The 18,833-nt window shown below is 39.6% G+C and overlaps 1 protein-coding gene across 1 annotated transcript in view; it reads left to right on the plus strand.

Moving 5' to 3' along the window:
- Positions 1-18,833, plus strand: part of SORCS2 (sortilin related VPS10 domain containing receptor 2) — an 813,167-nt gene that overhangs the window by 257,049 nt on the left and 537,285 nt on the right. Inside the window, exon 2 of the mRNA XM_065404758.1 lies at positions 1,396-1,463. Within this exon, the coding sequence (XP_065260830.1) occupies positions 1,396-1,463 (68 nt within the window). The remainder of the gene's footprint in view (positions 1-1,395; positions 1,464-18,833) is intronic.

Here is an 18,833-nt window from a genome sequence, read left to right on the forward strand (position 1 = left end):
TTTTTTTTTTTAAATTAAACACTCTTTTTTAAGATGCCTCCTAGCTTTTATGTTTCTATACCAAACACGAACAAAATGCAATAGAACACAATGGCCTTTAGATTGTGCTGTCTTTAAACAATGTGAAATCTTTAATATATTTTAGCGAATTAAGATCTGATTCTGCAGTATTTTCCATCAGTATAAATCCAAAAGTAACTCTATTGAATTCAGTAGTATTACACCACAGGGAGTGAGATCCAAACTGTCTCAATTTTGCATAGTGCCCTGTACATCTATGGCACTATATAAATAATGCAAATGGCCTGGAATTGTAGAGTCTTCATTCATAATCTCCAGGGCACAGCAACCTACATTCTGAAATGTTGCATAAATGCTGTACCAATGTACTACTTACTTTGATAATCAAACCTAATGGCTAAAATTTCTGTTTGCAAAAGATTTGGTGGTTAGGAACAAAGCTAGTGATAGTTATATAAAAGCATGCTCCAAACTGTTGGAGATGACTGATGTTGACCATTAACCAAGCTAACAGCTGTGCAAGGAACCAGAGGTTCTTCCAATTTTACCTCTGTAGAGTTGCCATGGTAACTGGTGTAAGATGAACTAATATGGATTGGCAGTGAGTGAAAGGAAATTTTATTTAAGTGATCTAAATCTAAATTGTAACAGCCAGCACCATGCAAGAGTTGTGGACTAGCATTTCACCCTACTTGGCTAATTAGTTTATCTTACTTTGCAAATAGATTGTGAGATAACAAAACATATTTCTTGTTACTGGGTTTTCTCTCTAGACTGAGAACCTTATTTTTCAATGGGATTTAATCTATGTGTTAATTTTTCTTTTAGTTTTGGTAACATGGGTGAGTAACACAGACAGCACAGTGCTCTCTTGGAAAACAGCCACCTCTTCTAGAAAACTAGTAAGATGACATATTTCAGTGCTTGTTTTTGGTCTTGCACTGAAGACCAAAGCGCCTCTTTCTGGATGAGATCCAGTAACATTGTTTAGCAGTTTGGATAAGATAAATTCATGTCCATAGAAGCCAAGACAGCTGCATTGTAAATTAGGACTGGGGACTAACTCAGCTCTTCCTGCTGTGAAAGTCATTCAAACTGATTGGACCTTGTGGTTTGGGAGCTGAGGGGAATTTGTGATAATTTCCGTCTGTCCCCTCCATCCCCCCCCAAAAAGAAAACAGGAAAGTTTTGCAAAATGGAGATGTTTACAGAAGATTTACAACTGCCCCATGTCCCAACCCCACAAGGCCTGCTCTCTCCAACGGTTCAGGAAACTAGTCTATTAATATCCAGATCAGAACAGCTCTGAAAATGCTCTATTGGTTTTATTTTAGCTCATATATCTGTATTTATTTTTACTCTCTCTCTGTGTAGGTGATTCTGATCCTTACCAAGTATTACCATACTGACATGGGGAAGGTGCTGGAGAGTTCTTTGTGGAGGTAAGTACTTAACCTTTTCCTATAGTCCTTGTTCCTGTGCTGACCAAAGTAGGACTGCTTCTTGCTTTCTTTTATCTTTTGAGGTTTCCTAATGGGTTGAATTGCTGAATCTGTGCCAGATGTAAGGTTGCCCAGACTTGCATCTTTTTTATGGACTGTGGTTGAGTGAAGAAGAACTTGAAAGGGGATTAACAATTTGTGAAGTGGAAATAAACAACATTAAAGGATAAGGTATCTTTCTGAGGCCACATTTGAAAGAAAAACAGAATTCTAATTGTAAGTTGATGTCAGGACCCAATTCTCCTCCTCCTCCTTTTTTTAACCTTAGAAGTTTTGCACCAAAGTTAAGGGTACTTAATGTAGTCATTATTTTAATTGCTAGTAGCTTTTGCTGTTCAGCTCTGTATTTAGGTTAGTAAATTATCTGTAGGTGTGGTGTATCTTTCTGGTTGTAACTTGGAGCCTGTCCAGGTTGTGTTGCATCTTCTGATGTTTGGAAACTTGTAGTATTTCAAATGTAACTTTTAAAATAATTTTTCATTTAATCAAGATTTACCAATGACTATGTCAACTTTGTCTCTTGCGCGTGTACACGCGCACACTCTGACATGTGCACACAGAGACTTTTTTAGGGTTTCAGACACAGATACGGAACCAGTTAAATTCTCTGTTACACCAGTACAACCCCATTGATCAAGATCAATATTTTCCCTTTTAAGGGCACCAGCGACAGATGCAGGATTATTAATTTTCCATGCTGTTTTCTGCTGAAGTGCTGGGTTTTTTTCCAGGTTGTCAAATATCCAGTTGAAGTGATGGGTGCACTTTAATGTGTGTATTTAAAAAAAAATCTACTTCCTATTGGAAAATCTTTCATTTAAGTGCTTTGGTACTGAATAACAAGCCACATATTGTACATTCAAAGTCATGGAAATATGTTTGTCCTGTGTTTCTAGATATGCTTTGTACACCCTGCTGTTCCATTCACCAAGATGGGTTTTCAAAGAATACTCATGTCATGTGCATAGATCACATGCATTTTAAAGATAGAAGTGTTTTCTGTATTACTGATAATCAGGGACCCCAGAAATCCATTTGTCATGGGAAAACATGGAATTTGCGTTTTTACAGAGAATCTTTAGTTTTTACACTTTGTGAAAAAATAAACACATATATTAACAATTTTACTGAAAGTATCAGTCACTTATTCAATGTGCGCAACCTCCCCCTCTTGTGGTTGATTTTTGAATGTGCTTTAAATTTACATAGCTAAACATCCTCCAATAATCTGCTTCCGGCATATAGAGGTTACTCAACGGTATAGGAGTTCATGTTTTAATGCATCTCAAATTTCACTTCGGCTTCCAAGACTAACTCAGAAAGTGAATAATGTTAATATAAAAGCAATTTTTGCTTTATTTTTTGTGCATTTAAATCCCCCCCTGAAAATATAGAATACAGACATAGAATTATTTGGTACATGTAAGAAATGCAAATTGCAATTCTATTAATTTTATTTTATTATATTGATGGCACTGATAGGCTTTGAACTTGCTTAAAAATGGTAAATATATCAATAAAACACTGTTCAACTGATACCTATATATATATTATATATATGATGGCTAGGGAAACTAAAGTTCAGCATTTCATTGCAATTGCAGAAAAACATGGATTTTTATGTGTTTTTTTTTATCAGAGAATTTTGTTTTTTTATCATGGAAAATTAGGACCCCTGCTGATAATGTAGGAACAATGCTATTTTTAATCTATAGCTGGAGACATTTTCCTGAGCCTTACTAGATAACTAGATAGTCAACACAAGCAATGAGGGAAGGAAACATAAAATTTCAAGGAATGTGAATTTCTGACACAGCCTGAGGACTTTAGTTCCAGAAATCTGCAACCAGAGAATATAGTATCTTCATTAGGGACAGGTATGGAACCCAGATTGTTGCAAACTCTAACAACCTAAAAACCTCTATGGAGTATTCCTCATCTTATGTAGCTCATGCAAGGGGAAGCCACAATTGCAGTCCTTGAACTCAGGGGAGTGCAGGGCTTGCTCCTTATATATGGCCTCACAGGTGCACGGCACCCCAAAAGGAATCAGAAGAAGGCAAGATCTATGGTCTGGCCTGGCTCCACACCCACTTGTGAAGTAGGCTGGCTGTGCTGGTTGGAGGAGTTGCGTCTTCTTAATCTGCCCAGGTTTCCCATACAGTGGAGTAGCCCTGCACCATCCAATATTTGTTCCAGTGGCTAAAGAACAGTCTGCCCCAACCTCTTGCTCCAATACTGTACCTATCGCATAAGGGTAAATAGTACCTCTTTACTTCATACCAGGTATGTGATAACTAGCACCTCTGAATGTGAAAACTGAAGAATGTGAGCCTGATCTGGCCATCTTCTGCAGAGTGGCCTTGGTTCCCACGGACTCTTGTGGGAGTGGAGGGCACTCAGAATCTTTCAGGGTTGGCCCTTTAAGGGCTATGACAGTTAATTTGGAATTGCCATTTAAAACTCCCTACTTGTGGGATGGTTAATTTTTCTTTTTAATCTTTGCACAACACCTTGATGAGAGAATACAACCAAATGAAAATTGGGATTAGAGCTGCGTGAATTTTTTTGCTTGATTTATTTACTCTCAGAAAAATGAAGAAACTATTTGCAAATTCAGGTTGAAATTGGCAAATCACGTTTTGCCAGCAATGTTTTGGAAAAAATAAATAAAAAAAAAAAAAGTCAAAATTGTTTGTTTGGACACTTTCGAAACAAAACATTTCAAGTCTCATTGGGCAACTCAGGGCTTGTTTATACAGCCAGTTATAGTCTGGCAAGCCCGGGTGTGAATCTGCAGTGTACCAGCACTCCCACACTCCGGGATTTTCACTGCGCTATAGCAGTGTCTATCTGGGATGTTACTGTGTGGCAAGCTTGCGTACTGTAGAGTCACACCCTAGCTTACCACACAGTAACTTGCCATGTAGACAAGCCCTTAATTATATATATATTTTTAAAAGTGCACCCTCCCGCTTGAAAAGATAATGAAAGGAGATTAAACCCCCCAAAATTTCAGTTTTAGTTTGACCCCCTTTTTTTTTTTTTTTTTTTTTTTAAGATTTTTCGGTGTAGCCAATGAATTGAAAAATCAATTATTCAGATAGTCCTAACCACATGTTGTCTCTCTGTTATATACTGTTGGCCCATGTAATGTATGTGGTATGTGTCTAGTTTGCTAACTATAATTCAGTATAATCATAGAAATCTTGGACTGGAAAGGACCTCAGTAGGACATCCCTGACAGGTGTTTGTCCAACCTGTTCTTAAAAACATCCAATGATGGAGATTCCACAACCTCCTTAGGTAATTTGTTCCAGTGCTTATGGCTAGCTAGGACGTTTTTCCTAAAGTCTAACCTAAATCTCCCCTGCTGCAATTTAAGCCCTTCTTAAGCCATTACTTCTTATCCTGTCCTCAATGGATAAGAAGGACAATATATCACTCTCCTCTTTATTGCAACATTGTACGTCAGAGGTGGGCAAACTACGGCCCGCGGGACCGTCCTACCCGGCCCTTGAGCTTCCAGCCGGGGAGGCTAGCCCCTGACCCCTCCCCCGCTGTCCCCCAGCCCCCACAGCCTCAGCTCACCATGCTGCCAGGGCTTGGCGGCAGGGCTGCGAGCTCCTGCCGGGCAGCGCGGCTGCAAGAGCCGCCGGCCTGCCCCGGTGCTCTAGACTGCGCAGTGGCGTGGCTGGCTCCAGCCGGGTGGCGCGGCTGCCAGTACTGGTGCTCTGAGCAGCATGGTAAGGGGGCGGGGAGTGGGAGGGGGTTGGATAAGAGGCAGGAAGTCCCGGGGGCAGTCAGGGAGCAGGGGGCAGTTGGATAGGCATGGGAGTCCCTGGGGGTGTGGATAGGGGTTGGGGCAGTCAGGGGACAGGGAGCAGGGGGGGTTGGATAGGGGATGGGGTCCCGGGGGGCAGTTAGGGGCGGAGGGTCCCGGGAGGGGGCAGTCAGGGGACGAGGAGCAGGGAGGGTTGGATGGGTCGGGAGTTCTGAGGGGGGCAGTCAGGGGGTGGGAAATGGGAGGGGGCAGATAGGGGGTGAGGGCCAGACTGTTTGGGGAGGCACAGCCTTCCCTACCCCGCCCTCCATACAGTTTCACAACCCTGATGTGGCCCTCAGGCCAAAAAGTTTGCCCACTCCTGTTGTACATACTTGAAGACTGTTATCTTGTTCCCCTCTGTCTTCTCTTCTCCAGACTAAACAAACCCAATTTTTGCCGTAGATCATGTTTTGTAAACCTTTAATAATGTTTTTTGCTCTCCACTGGATATTCTCCAATTTCTCCACATCTTTCCCAAAGTGTGGTGCCCACACTGGATGCAGTACTCCAGGTGAAGATTTATCAGTGCTGAGTAGAGTGGAAGAATTACTTCTCATATCTTGCTTACAGCACTTCTTCTAATATGTCCCAGAATAATGTTTGCTTTTTTTGCAACAGAATTACATGTTATAGTGGATTACAAACTAACTCATGTTTAGTTTGTGATCCACTATAATCCCCCAAAGCTTTTCTGCAGTACTCCTTCCTAGGCAGTCATTTCCCATTATGTATTTGTGCAAGTACTTGTTCCTTGTTCCAAGTGGAGTACATTGCATTTGTCCGTATTAAATTTCATCTGATTTATTTCAGACCATTTCTCCAGATTGTCAAGATCATTTTGAATTCTAATCCTGTCCTCCAAAATGCTAGCAACCCCTCCCAGCTTGGTATTATCTATGCCAGGAGTTCCCAAACTTGGTTCGCGGCTTGTTCAGGCCGCAAGATGCTTTGTTTACCTGAGTGTCCGCAAGTAGGGCTGCTCGCAGCTCCCAGTGGCTGCAGTTCACCGTTCCCGGCCAATGGGAGCTGCGGGCGGCCGTACCTGCGGACAAACAAAGCGTCTCGCGACCCGCCAGGGGCTTACCCTGAACAAGCTGTGAACCAAGTTTGAGAAACCCTGATCTATGCCATTATCCAGATCATTTATGAAGATACATTGAATAGAACCAGATCCAGGACAGATCCCTATGGGACCCCACTTTATATGCCCTTCCAGCTTGATTGTGAACCAGTGATAAATACTCTCTGAGTAAATTTATCTATCAGACAAGACTCTTTCAAAATTACCCTTTGGGACCCTGCACTTTCAACATAAACGTTAAACATGCTTCAGATAATGCTGTTATTTAAGATAATTGCTTTAGGCCTGATTCTGCTCTGAACACATGTAAATGAGGTGTAACTATACTGAAACCAGTGGAGTTATATCATCATAAAACTAGTGTGAGAAGAAATCAGGCCTTTCCATCTGCTTTCATGCAATGGATTTACAAGATAGTTTGCCTTTTAAAACCAGGATGAAGCACCCCATGAGGAAAATGCTTAGAAGTAGCCTTAGAAAGAGTTGGCTGTTGATTTAACAATCAACTTATGTTTCTGGAATGCATCTGAAATAGGAGCTTGGAGCAGTGGTTTGAAGCTGGAACTGAACTTTGTGGTTTGGACATAAATCTACTTTTCTGTAAACAGGAGTTAATAAGTGAATATACTCAGATTGTAGCATGTATTCAGATTACAAAACTACCTAAGGGTCCAAAGAGAATAAGAATAGCATTTAGAATAAATCCCGTTTCTCTTGAAAGGTTCATGTTCCGAACTATGTGCAAAAAACAAGACAATTGGTAAACGATGAACCATAGCATAATAGAAAACTGAACAGTTGTACTTTCTCTATATAGTTATTTCAAGATAGCTGGTATAAATTGATATATCTCCATTGAAAGTCAATGGAACTACATCTGATTATACAAACTGATGACCTGCCCCAGTGTGTTCCTAGGTAAAATGCATCTTTTAGTAAGATTTTTTTTTTTTTGCTCTTTACACTTCTATTTGCATCAGAACAAATACACAATAAAAGAGATGTGGAAAAAATTCATAGAGACTTTTGATTATGAGGAAAAGCCATTCATCTCTGCAAGATATGTATGTTCTAATGGGAATTGATGCTGTCATATTATTTCCTGAGTGAGTCCAGTATTTGTCTCTCTCTTAAATTGTCTTCCTGGCTAGAACAATCCCCCACATTTATTGTTCTCTGTATGGGACTTATTCTTGGGATGCTGTAGATAAAGTTATTGCAGCACTGTGGCTGCTATTACAGTAGAGTTGCAGGGTTTTCCCCAAAGCCCTGTAGAATCCTAGATCTAAAACAAGGCTACTGAAAATGTGGCTTTTAGCTTAATGAAGTCTCTATTAGCTGCGTAGCAAAACAGCTCTTTGTTGTTGTTTCTTAGTGCAGCTCATGTACAGGGCCTGTTTTTGATCTTGAATACTATGGATTTAGTTGAATTCATCCTGTTTTGCAACAATGTAAAAGAGATCAGAATCAGACCCACAGTAAAATTATGCTAATTACACAAAATGGAAGCCACAGAGATGAGGGTATCAACCTCCAGGCTTGAGTCCTCTGGCCCAGATAATTGCATCTAGGCAATCAACCTCATTTCCAATTAATAGCATGTTGTTTCATGTTACTTTTGTGCCCTTAAGGGGCGCCAGTCTCTTTTGCTTTGTACGTTAGTGCCATCCCTTCCCTGAAAGCCTCCCCTGATTTTTAATTTACTTACGAGTTACTTTAAAAGGAACACTTTCAGTTGTTTTTTTTTATTAGTTTCACTCTTTTCGATGAAGACCTTCAGACCATTTCCCTACATCCTTTACCAAAATCGTTCACTAAAATCTGACTCCAGACACTATTTAGAGAATTCCTTTATTTAGGACCCAATTGTGATCATTAGGAGTTAAGTGTGATTAACTCTGATCAGTGTATTCTGAATCTTTAATGCAGATCTGTCCCACTTATCAGGCCACCAGACACTGTGGTCCCTCTGCTGAGAAGTAGCAGGTGTCATGGCCTTGCAGGTCAGCTGTCCGTTGGAGGAGAAATCGCTGACATGGCCAGGGCGTATGCTTTGTGTAACTTGTTTAATTTAGGGCAAGTCTACTCTGCAAAATGAAGTTACATTGACGTACAGCCACCACAGTAATTAAATTGCTTTTGCATGTCCACACTGCACTCCTTGTGTCAGTGTCCTCATCAGGAGCGCTTTCATTGATTAAACTGTCAGTGTAGGGCATCGTGGGATGGCGTCTGAAAGCCAGCAACAGTTAGCTGATGTAAGCAAGGCAGTGTCTACACTGACACTGCGTTGACCTAACTACATTGAGCTAAGTGCTACACCTCTCATGGAGGTAGAGTTATTAAGTCGGTGTAGTGGGCGAGTTACATCGGTGGGAGCTACATTTTAGAGTAAATGCTTACAAAGTTAGTTTGACATAAGCTGCCTTACGTTGACCTAACTCTGTAGTGTAGACCATGCCTTACATACATACACCAGCCCTGGAGCAGAAGTGGTCAGGCAATCTTCTCTTTCAGAGATCTTGGTGCAAACACAAGAGCCTAGTTCCCAGGGAGCAACTCTGCCTCAAGGAATGGCTCTTGATAAAGAGATTCAGGCAAAGAGGAAGCTCCCTTGCTGCTTATCACAGCTACTCGAAAGAACCTTCATCAGATAACCAATACCACTGCATTTCCTTCCAAGACTAAAAACTTACTCTCGTGCTAAGAAAAAGAGCCATGTAAGACAGTAACAGCTCCACTTGGTGATCTCTGCCATCTGTGTGCTGGGTGAAATTCTATACCTGTACTATGTAGGTGCCAAACTAGATGATCATACTGATTGCTTCAGGCATTAAAAACTTTTAAATCTATAAAAATATTAACTAGTGTTATTTTCCTTGGGCTATTGAAAAGCCTCTTTCTGTTCTCTTGAAACTTGCTTTGCCATTATCCCTTCCTCTCTTTCCCATCACACATACATCACATAGGTTTGGTCTACACCTAAACTTAAGTCAAACTACCTACATTGCTCAGGCCTGTGGAAAAACTTTGCATCTTGTGCAACTTAGTTACGCCAACCTAATCCCCACCATAGACGCAGCTAGGTCAGTGGAAGACTTCTTCCATCTACCTACCTACTGCCTCTTGAGGGGGGTGGATTTACTACAGAGATGGGGAAAACACTTTCCATCGCTGTAGTATGTGTCTACGCTACAGTGCTACAGCATCATAGCTGCAGCTGTGTTGCTTGTAGGATGTGTAGTGTAGACATGCCCTTATTAACTTTTTTTCTCTACCAGTGAATCAAGGGACTTGGGGAGGCTCAGTGGTGGTGACTGGTGTCTGTTCTCTGTGCCATTGTAGTTGCAATAGGAGCTTGGAAAAGGGAAGGAGACAGGAGATGGAATCAAGTATTCCAGATCAGACAGATAGGAATATAGCAGTTTGAGGCAGGGTTAGAGTGGGATTAATACAATAACCAGAGACCCTGATTTTGCATCTGGATCTATACAGGCTGACCCCTGTACCCATGCAAATCCCTGTTAATTTCAGTAGGTAACTTCAGTCTGCCCATGTGGGTCAGATTGTAGGATTGGATGCCTACATTTCCGTCGGCTGCAAAGTCTAATAGTTGAGTAATAACCTAGTGACAGAATGGCACTTGGTAGTCAAAGTGCTAACAGCCCTGCTACATCAGCTGTACCAGCTGTACTATTTCCACTGATGAAATAGAAGCACAAATCATCATGGAAGCATGTAAGTAGAGCTAGGAAACTCCAGGATTGATTTGTGTTGTCAGATTTGTGTCTGCTGCTATGTATATTGTTTGTTTACTTAGTAGTTATTGATCTTATTGAAACTGTGATACATTTATCTACTTATTTGGCTGAGAGCAAGCAAGATAGATCGGCAGAGGTCACGTTGGTTTCCTCTCTGAACATAGCTTAAAATAACTGACACTCATCACTGAGGACAAGTTAAGATGATTGTTCATAAAATTCTTATTCAAAAGAGTTTTAATGAAAGTGCAGTAAAGCCCTGGGGATACGAGGCACAGGTCATTTTAGCCATGTTAACTTAAATATATGCAAAAATATATTAAACTAATCAAGGGCCAGAACTTCAGAGGTGCCCAACGTGTGCTGGCAAAGGATGCGTGTTTGTGGGATACCAATCACATAGACTAAGGGATGGGTGCCATTCACCACAGAGGGTCCACCTTAAGGGCTATGTGGGACTTAAATCTGGCATAGGGCATTGAGCAAAGTTTACCCTAAGTGCACAGTTTGGTACACAAAATAGATCAATTTATGCACAAGCAGATTCTGTGTATACTTTGGATGCACGAGAATCTCTGTGTGCATACATGCATATATTTTATGGATGCAACTTTGGAAATCTATATTTGAAATTTAGGATCAATTATTCTACACCTCTACCTCGATATAACGCTGTCCTCGGGAGCCAAAAAATCTTACCGCGTTATAGGTGAAACCATGTTATATCGAACTTGCTTTGATCCCCCGGAGTGCGCAGCCCTGCCCCCCCGGTGCGCTGCTTTACCGCATTATATCCGAATTTGTGTTATATCGGATCGTGTTATATCGGGGTAGAGGTGTATTTTAAATAAGCAACAGCTAGGAAATTCATGCTCACACTTAGCACTTGTCTTCAGACATAAACTAATTAGTCATCATAACACTTCTTGGAAATAGGTAAGTAAATTTTATCTCTATTTTACAAATGGGATAATTGAGATGTTCAGTGACCTGCTGAAAGTTACATAGTAACTCAGAAGCATGCATGGCCACAGTTGGAACTGGCCAATTTCTGGCTTTCAATCCTGTTGTCAGACCACTAGACAACACTCTCTCTCTGATATGGATTCAGCTTTTCCCTACTTAACTTGTTATAGATGATGAATAATAGATGATGATGATTACTAATAAAGTTTTAATTGCATAATTATCAGGCTGTAATGATATGGTAGTGCTAACACCACTCACCATGTAATTGCCATTGTTCCCAGTGGCATTATCATGTAGTTAATGTCTTGCTACAGCAAAATATCCAGCGTTTTTGATGTTAACTATGCTGTTTAATTCCTCTTAGTGTCTTATGATGAACCCAACATTTGTCAATTCTCAGAGCAGTGCATGATTTTACCCAGTCTACCTGCTGTCATTGGGACATGGCTGAAAGACAGATCAGAAAGGTCACTTTCGTAGGAGAGGCAGCTGCTTCTTCACTCACTCACACACACACACACACACACACACACACACACACACACACACACACACACACACTCTCTCTCTCTCTCTCTCTCTCTCTCTCTCTCTCTCTCTCTCTCTCTCTGCAACTCTTCAGACATCATAGCTAATATCCTCTTCAGAGAGAACCTTGATTGTTTGTTTAGGCACATTTCTGAAAAGTGCCAATTCCCAACAGCTCTAGCACTTAGACAAATATACAAAAGTAGGACTACATTACAAAATAATATCTTGCCCTTTATAAACCGGTCTCAATTCCCACATAGCACCCAGCAAAATAACCTCTCCAGGCATCTCTCATGTCCTTCAGACAATACTTTCTAGCAAAATCTTGGGAAAACTGATACACCCTACAAAGTGCTCAGTATTTCAACAAATTCAGGAGGGAGGATCCCTCACAGAAATTACTCTGCCACCTTTTAAGTCATGGCGCTTTTAGTTCAAGCCCATCCACTGATTTTAACTGCATTGGTATCTCCCACAGAGACAAACTAGTTAGGGCTTATCTACACTGACACTTTACCGTGCTGCAACTTTCTTGCTTAGGGGTGTGAAGAAACACCCCCCTGAGCACAGCAAGTTTCAGCGCGGTAAAGCGCCAGTGTAAACAGTACACCAGCGCTGGGAGCCGCGCCTGTCGTGGAGGTGGTTTTTTTAGAGTGCTGTGACTACACAAGTCACGGCAGCGCTTTAGCGTTGCCAGTGTAGACTAGCCGTTAGTTAGCTAGATTCCAAACCATTTAGGGCTTTATAGGAGAAAAACTAAATATAACCTCCTGGAAACTAATAAAAAGAAACTTGGCGGTAACTAATAAAAAAAAAACAAGTGTAGACTGCGAAGTAATGTTTTCTCCATTTGAAGTTCAACCTAATATGTGGGCAGCCGTATTCCACACTAACTTGCATTAGATGGTCTTAAATTGCAGTTCTGCTCTGAATTGTGACTTTGTAGGAATGGGCTTGAGGGGTGGGAGTGGGGAATCCAGTTATTGATTTGCTTACTTTCTGAGGAGGGAAAAAACGAAGTGTTTCTAATTACTTTGGATCTGAAGTCAAACTGAGTTTTCTCTGACTAGTTCATCGTTGCCAGTTAATAAAGATTCTGTAAATGAAAGCTGCCCACATTTACATCTGTACAACTCAGTTTTCCTCAAATTGTGCCCTCAATTGCACCTGTGCCTTCATGAGATGATTTTGGAGACAGTTGAGTTGCAAACATGGCCCTGCAGTTGGAACTTGGTCAACAATTGTATATGATTTCCACATTTGCATAACAACATTTCATTGAAGTCAGTGTGATTTGTTCATGTTACAAATACTCTACCATGGATGGTGCTACAATGGATGGTGCAGCACAATTTCCATTTACTTAATTTTATTTTCAGGCATTTAAAATGTTTGGCTGCTAAATTACACTCAGACATTTAACATGCCCATTCTTGGCTCATGAGCAAGATTTTATTTTAGGGAACCTTCAGATAGGCAAATATGTGCTGAAATGTGCAGAAGATAAAGGCAATGAGGACAACATACTATTCTGGCAGTCTTCACTTTTGCATATGTCAGTGGTTCCATACAATAGAGGCCCTGATGCTGCAAAGGCTTAAGCACGTGCTTGACTTCAGTGAGACTGCTCATATTGTGTAAGGGTAAGCAATACATAAGTCTCTGCAAGTTCAGGACCTGTGAATGCAGTCTTACTTATTGTAAACTACTCAGGGCAGGGACTGTCTTTTTTGTTCTGTGTTTGTAGAGTGCCTAGCACAATGGGATTTTGGCCTGTGACTGGGGCTTCTAGATGTTACTGCAATATAAATAATATAACGTAATCTATTATATATTTTGATTTATAATATATAAAAAAGTAACTACTATGCATGATAGTAGTTTACATAAAGTCATAGGCAGTTTTTTTTATTAAAATTACCCATAGTGTCTAATCCACTTTGAAGCACTTGTTTGCAAAACAATTATTTTTCAAAACTGAGAGTCTTTGGGTCTATAACTGCACCATAAAGTAATCCAAGAAGTGGAAATTTTGTTTTATTAATTATCTGTATGACTTCTAAATGGCTATTTTTTCTTAACTATAATTTGGTAAATATGTAGTCAAAGAACATAAGAAACAAATGATAAGTTGTGGACTGAGTACCCAACTGTCATTTCCAATTTGATACCATTTAAAATAGTTAAGATATAAATCCTTAACACAGGCTTTATATTGTTAAGAATAGACCCTTATCTACAGTATACAGATGCTAAAAGGCACGGGTGTAATACAACGGAGACTTGTTAAATATATAACCTTGGGGCACAGAAATGTTATTTCTTTAGGTTAATGTTTTGTTTTTGTTTTCTGTTTCTGGTTGAAGAATTTAATCATAGCAGGAATAAATTGCTGTTGAATCTATAATTACTTTTAAGATACAGTATTTATTTAAACTGATAATCCTATTTTATTTTTTGATTCACTGAGATTTATTCATATAAGATGCTGATTCCTTTAACAGGAACAGGTTTGTTGAAGTTTCATTATAGACACAGGATGTGGGGGAACTGCAGCATCTCTATTTAGTATTTGCCTTGAATGAGTTCCATATTTTGTGGGCTTCTTGGCTCTGGCTATTGGAAATATACAGCCTTTCATCACCACTACTAGGTCACTCGTTCAAAGCTAGCTCAAGTCGTAGCTGAAAATTCTTGTCCTCTGTTGGCTCTTTCATGGTCTCAGTCCAGTCTCTAATACGTTATCGACATCACAAAAACTACTACCCCAACTAAATTGGCATCTTTCTTGGAAGCCTCATAATGGAGGCCAGAGATGAGCATGGAGCTACAACTATGTTCCTGAGCCCTAGTAATTTTTCCAGCAACTCATGGCTAAAGCATATGTATGGAATGGGAAATCTTGTATTGGCACTGCCAATGATACACCTAATCTCTGACCAAACTGAGAACTTGAATCTCCAGGGCTTTCATTTAGGAATGTTTCCCCAACAATAAGTTCACAATAAAAACTAGCTAAACTACAGTGTGTTAGGTAACTGGGAGTAGGACTATGCTGTGTTGTGTTGCTGTCCATTAACTGTGGAACCCAAGCTTTCACTGTCAAGAGCGTTGATGAATACTTTCTCTTAGGTGCCTTTTTCTATTCCATGCCAGGAGGAGGAGTAAAGAAGGAACCACGTATGACAGATGCTAGTCAGATTGTTTAGCACATTTTTGGAAGGTTCCATGGTGATGGACAAGTTATAAGAATCTGAATGGAATAGTAATAAAACTCCTGAGAAATGGTGAGCTCATGCCTTACAGAAGGCTATATAATCTAGAGGCTAGGGCAGTGGTTCTCAAACTTTTGTACTGGTGACAGTGCTTCTATATCCTGGGAAATTTCCCAAAATCTAGGAATTTTTGAGTAAAATGTTTCAACTTGGGAAATTGGGAATTTTCATTCAAAATCTAAATAATCCTGGGAAAATTTCATAAAAAGAAAGACTTTCCAAATCTCAGAAATCCTGGGAAGTTTTCATAAAAAGTAAAATATTTGCACTTCTTTTAAATTTCCCTCAAAATGTGTTCTTTGATTGGTGAATATTTGTCACGTGATTTTCATGATCGGGCTGTGCTGCTCTTCTATTGGTGGTGCTTCAACATACTATATCATGACGGCACAAGTGAAGTGACAAGTGCGCACTCACAACAAACCAACTTCAGCACAGCTGGCTGGCAGCTAATGAGGAGATGATTATCAAATTTATCTTCTAGGTAAGGTTTCTTCCAATAATTAAATATATTGCAATACTTACTGATTATGATTAGTTTCTTGATCTGTCATTAAATCTCTAAAATTTTGTATTTCGTGCTTGCAGTTGCACAGAGAATGTGGACCAGAGCATTCGGCTGTTCATTAATTTGAAACAGCACCTTCCTCCAGGCAAATATTAAATATCTTTGCCTACTGTGTTAGGTAATAATATATAATATTCCATTATCGCATTCCATTATTTCAGAGATCTCTTTCCATTTTTTATCTAACATAAAAAATGAATAAAGAGACCGGTAAGGCTGGTGAGAAGAGGAAGAGGACTGCAGGAGTAGACAAAGATCCGTCCACGTCGAAATGTAACAATGGGATAGCACCCCCGACAGAGTATTGAAGACTCGGGGTGAACTTCCACCAAAAGAGAAGCCATCTACTTTCAAAAAAGCCTTTCAAGACTCATGGCTTCAAGAAGGTAAATACAAAGACTGGCTGCAGAAAGTAGAAAACAATTGTTTTTTTACCTTATTGCAAATGTTGTGATGTAAAAATCCAGGCAGGTACTAGTGAGTTAGATAAGCACACTAATGGTAAAAAACATAAACAAAAGGTTGAGACAGTATCTAATACAAAGAAAATTGATGATATGTTTAATAAACAAGATTGTGAAATTAAAAAAGCACAAAAATTTGAAAAGCAAGTTAAAAATGCAGAGATTAGAATGGCCTGTTACTTTGCTGAACACAATGTCAGTATTCAATCTGTAGAACACTTGACTGAAGTAGTTAACAATGTTTCCCTGATTCCAAAATTGCTGAGGCTGTAACATTAAAGAAAGATAAATGTACTGCTATAATTAGCAATGTTTTGGCACAAACTGAGACTGAGGAACTTGTAGAAAAATTGAAAGTTAATGAATTTAGATTATTCAGGTCAATTCATGTTTGCAAATATATCTGAACTGGCTAAAAAGGTTTTCACATTACCGCATTCAAATGTGGCATATGAATGAATTTTTTCCATGGTAACTGACATAAAAACCAAAAAAAGAAACTGTATGACAACCAAAACACTCAATTCTAGTGTAGTTATAAGATCAGCTTTGAAAGCAAAGCAAGAGAAATGTTCTAATTTTGTAATTACTATTAAGCACTTGTATTTACATTGTAAAAATATGTACAGTAAAAATGACTGTGATAAAACTAGTAAAAATATTAATGATGGTAATGATGTTCCTAGTGACGACTCAGACCATGAGTCAGAAAATGGATAAAACTCAGAGATTATAATAATAAGGAAAATTATATAAAAGAATGTTCTTTGTTCTTTGTTTGCTTTTTTATCTTATTTTATAATCATATGTTTACTTTTTATTTTTTCAAAGTAACTTTGATGTACAATACACAGTAGGGCACATGCTGTACTTATTAATACTTTTGTTTTTAAAATAGTGAAATTTGTGTAAAATACATTGTTTTCTATAATTTCAATCCTACTCCTCATGTGTTAAATATTTTATTTACTGTATAAGTAACATAAGTTTAAAATTGAAAAACATGTCTATACGTATACAAATTATAATAAATGTGAAATATCTTGAACAAATAAGAATAATTTGGATATAATATATATTATATAGTTATTAAAAGCACACATATTACGTTCCTTTGAGTTTTTGAAATAAAAAACTTTATCTGGGAATTTTTCACCAGATTTGGGAAATTTTTAGCTCTAGGTTGGGAGAAGTTGGCATCACGATATAGAAGCACTGACTGGTGACCCCTTTCACATAGCAAGCCTCTGAGTGCAACCCCCCCTTATAAATTAAAAACATTTTTTAATATATTTAACACCATTATAAATGCTGGAGGCAAAGCGGGGTTTGGGGTGGAGGCTAACAGCTCACAACCCCCTCATGTAATAACCTCGTAACCCCCTGAGGGGTCCCGACCCCCAGTTTGAGAACCCCTGGGCTAGGGCATTGGACTGGGAATAGGAAGATCTGTGTTTTATTCCTGGCTCAGCCTTTGACCTACTGTGTAACTTGGGCAAATCAATTCATTTTTCTGCACCCGTTTCCCCTCTGCCCCCTTTGTCTTGTCTGGTTAGACTGTAAGCTTTTTGAAGAAGGGACTGTCTCTTACAATGTTTGGTAAAGGGGCTAGCACAGTAGGACCCCAATCATTGTCAGGGCCTCTAGATGCTACTGTAATTAGAAACTTGTAAACTTCAGTGGCTTACTGTAGCATTTTGTCTCCCTACCGCTTTTGACTGAAGGCTGAGGGAATAGTGAGTCCATCAGATGACACTGACATACAGTGAGCATCATCTGAAAATGCTTATCCCACTCTTTGCTACAAGACAGCTGTTGTCTGCACCGACAGGCAGTAACATAGTGAGTCTTCTCAGCTGTTGTTTGCAAATGCTGTCGTGCAAAGGGGTTCACTCCTCGTGCTTCTCTGAGTATTCAGCTTCTCATGTCCCTTATGTGATGTGTGGCATCCTCATAGCTTTGCTTAGTCCTGCAGTACGTGCAGAGTCTACTCTAGTGAATCCACTGCTAACCAACTGCAAATTAATTTGGTTGTTGGGGCTGAATGAATGAACAGCTGTGTAGTTAATTATGCAGAATGGTATAGAAAAATGTAGTGCTAATGTTTTATACCCTCATTATCCCTGCAGTATGGAATATATTTTTCAACATGACAATGGCTAAGGCAATGTTTCCCACATCATTTATTTATTACAGACACAGTGTGGTATGCAGCTTTCTCTGCCTTAATTCTGGCAGAAAGGAGGGGGTTAGAATACTGAAACCTCAATGCAACCCTCTTTTTAATTCATCTGTAATTGAGGTCGGGGAAGGGGGGAAGGAATGCAGTGGATATATTCATCATCTAGAAAGATCTAAATATGCCTCTTTGTCTTGCTGCTTTGTGATGCAGCAGATGTATCAATGGATGGTCCCACCTTCACCTCCCTGCCTCCTCTCATCGAACAGTTGGCTATTCACTCCATCATTCCAAGCTGCCTTTCTACCCTCTTCTGTTTTATTTCTGTTCCACCTCCTCCCACTTGTCTTATGCAGAACACTTTTGAACCACCATGAATAAGATAGCAAGGAAATATTCTCTCCATTTCCTCAAGTCACTCTTTCTCCCTCTCTTTTTTAGTTGCCTCTTTCTACTTTCATGGTGCTGTCTTTCATTTCATCTTCTCTTTGACCCTCAAACCTTCTTGTCAAGGACTGATTGTCATTTGAGAAGCTGATTCTGAGAGGGGGAGCAAGCTCAGCTCCTCAAAGTTATTTAGGTACCTAACTCTCATTGAAATCAATGGAAATTAGTTGCCTTACCTGCCTTTGAGAATCTGGGTCCAAATCCTTATC

This window comes from Emys orbicularis, chromosome 5 (genome assembly GCF_028017835.1).
Source record: "Emys orbicularis isolate rEmyOrb1 chromosome 5, rEmyOrb1.hap1, whole genome shotgun sequence".
NCBI lineage: Eukaryota > Metazoa > Chordata > Testudines > Emydidae > Emys > Emys orbicularis.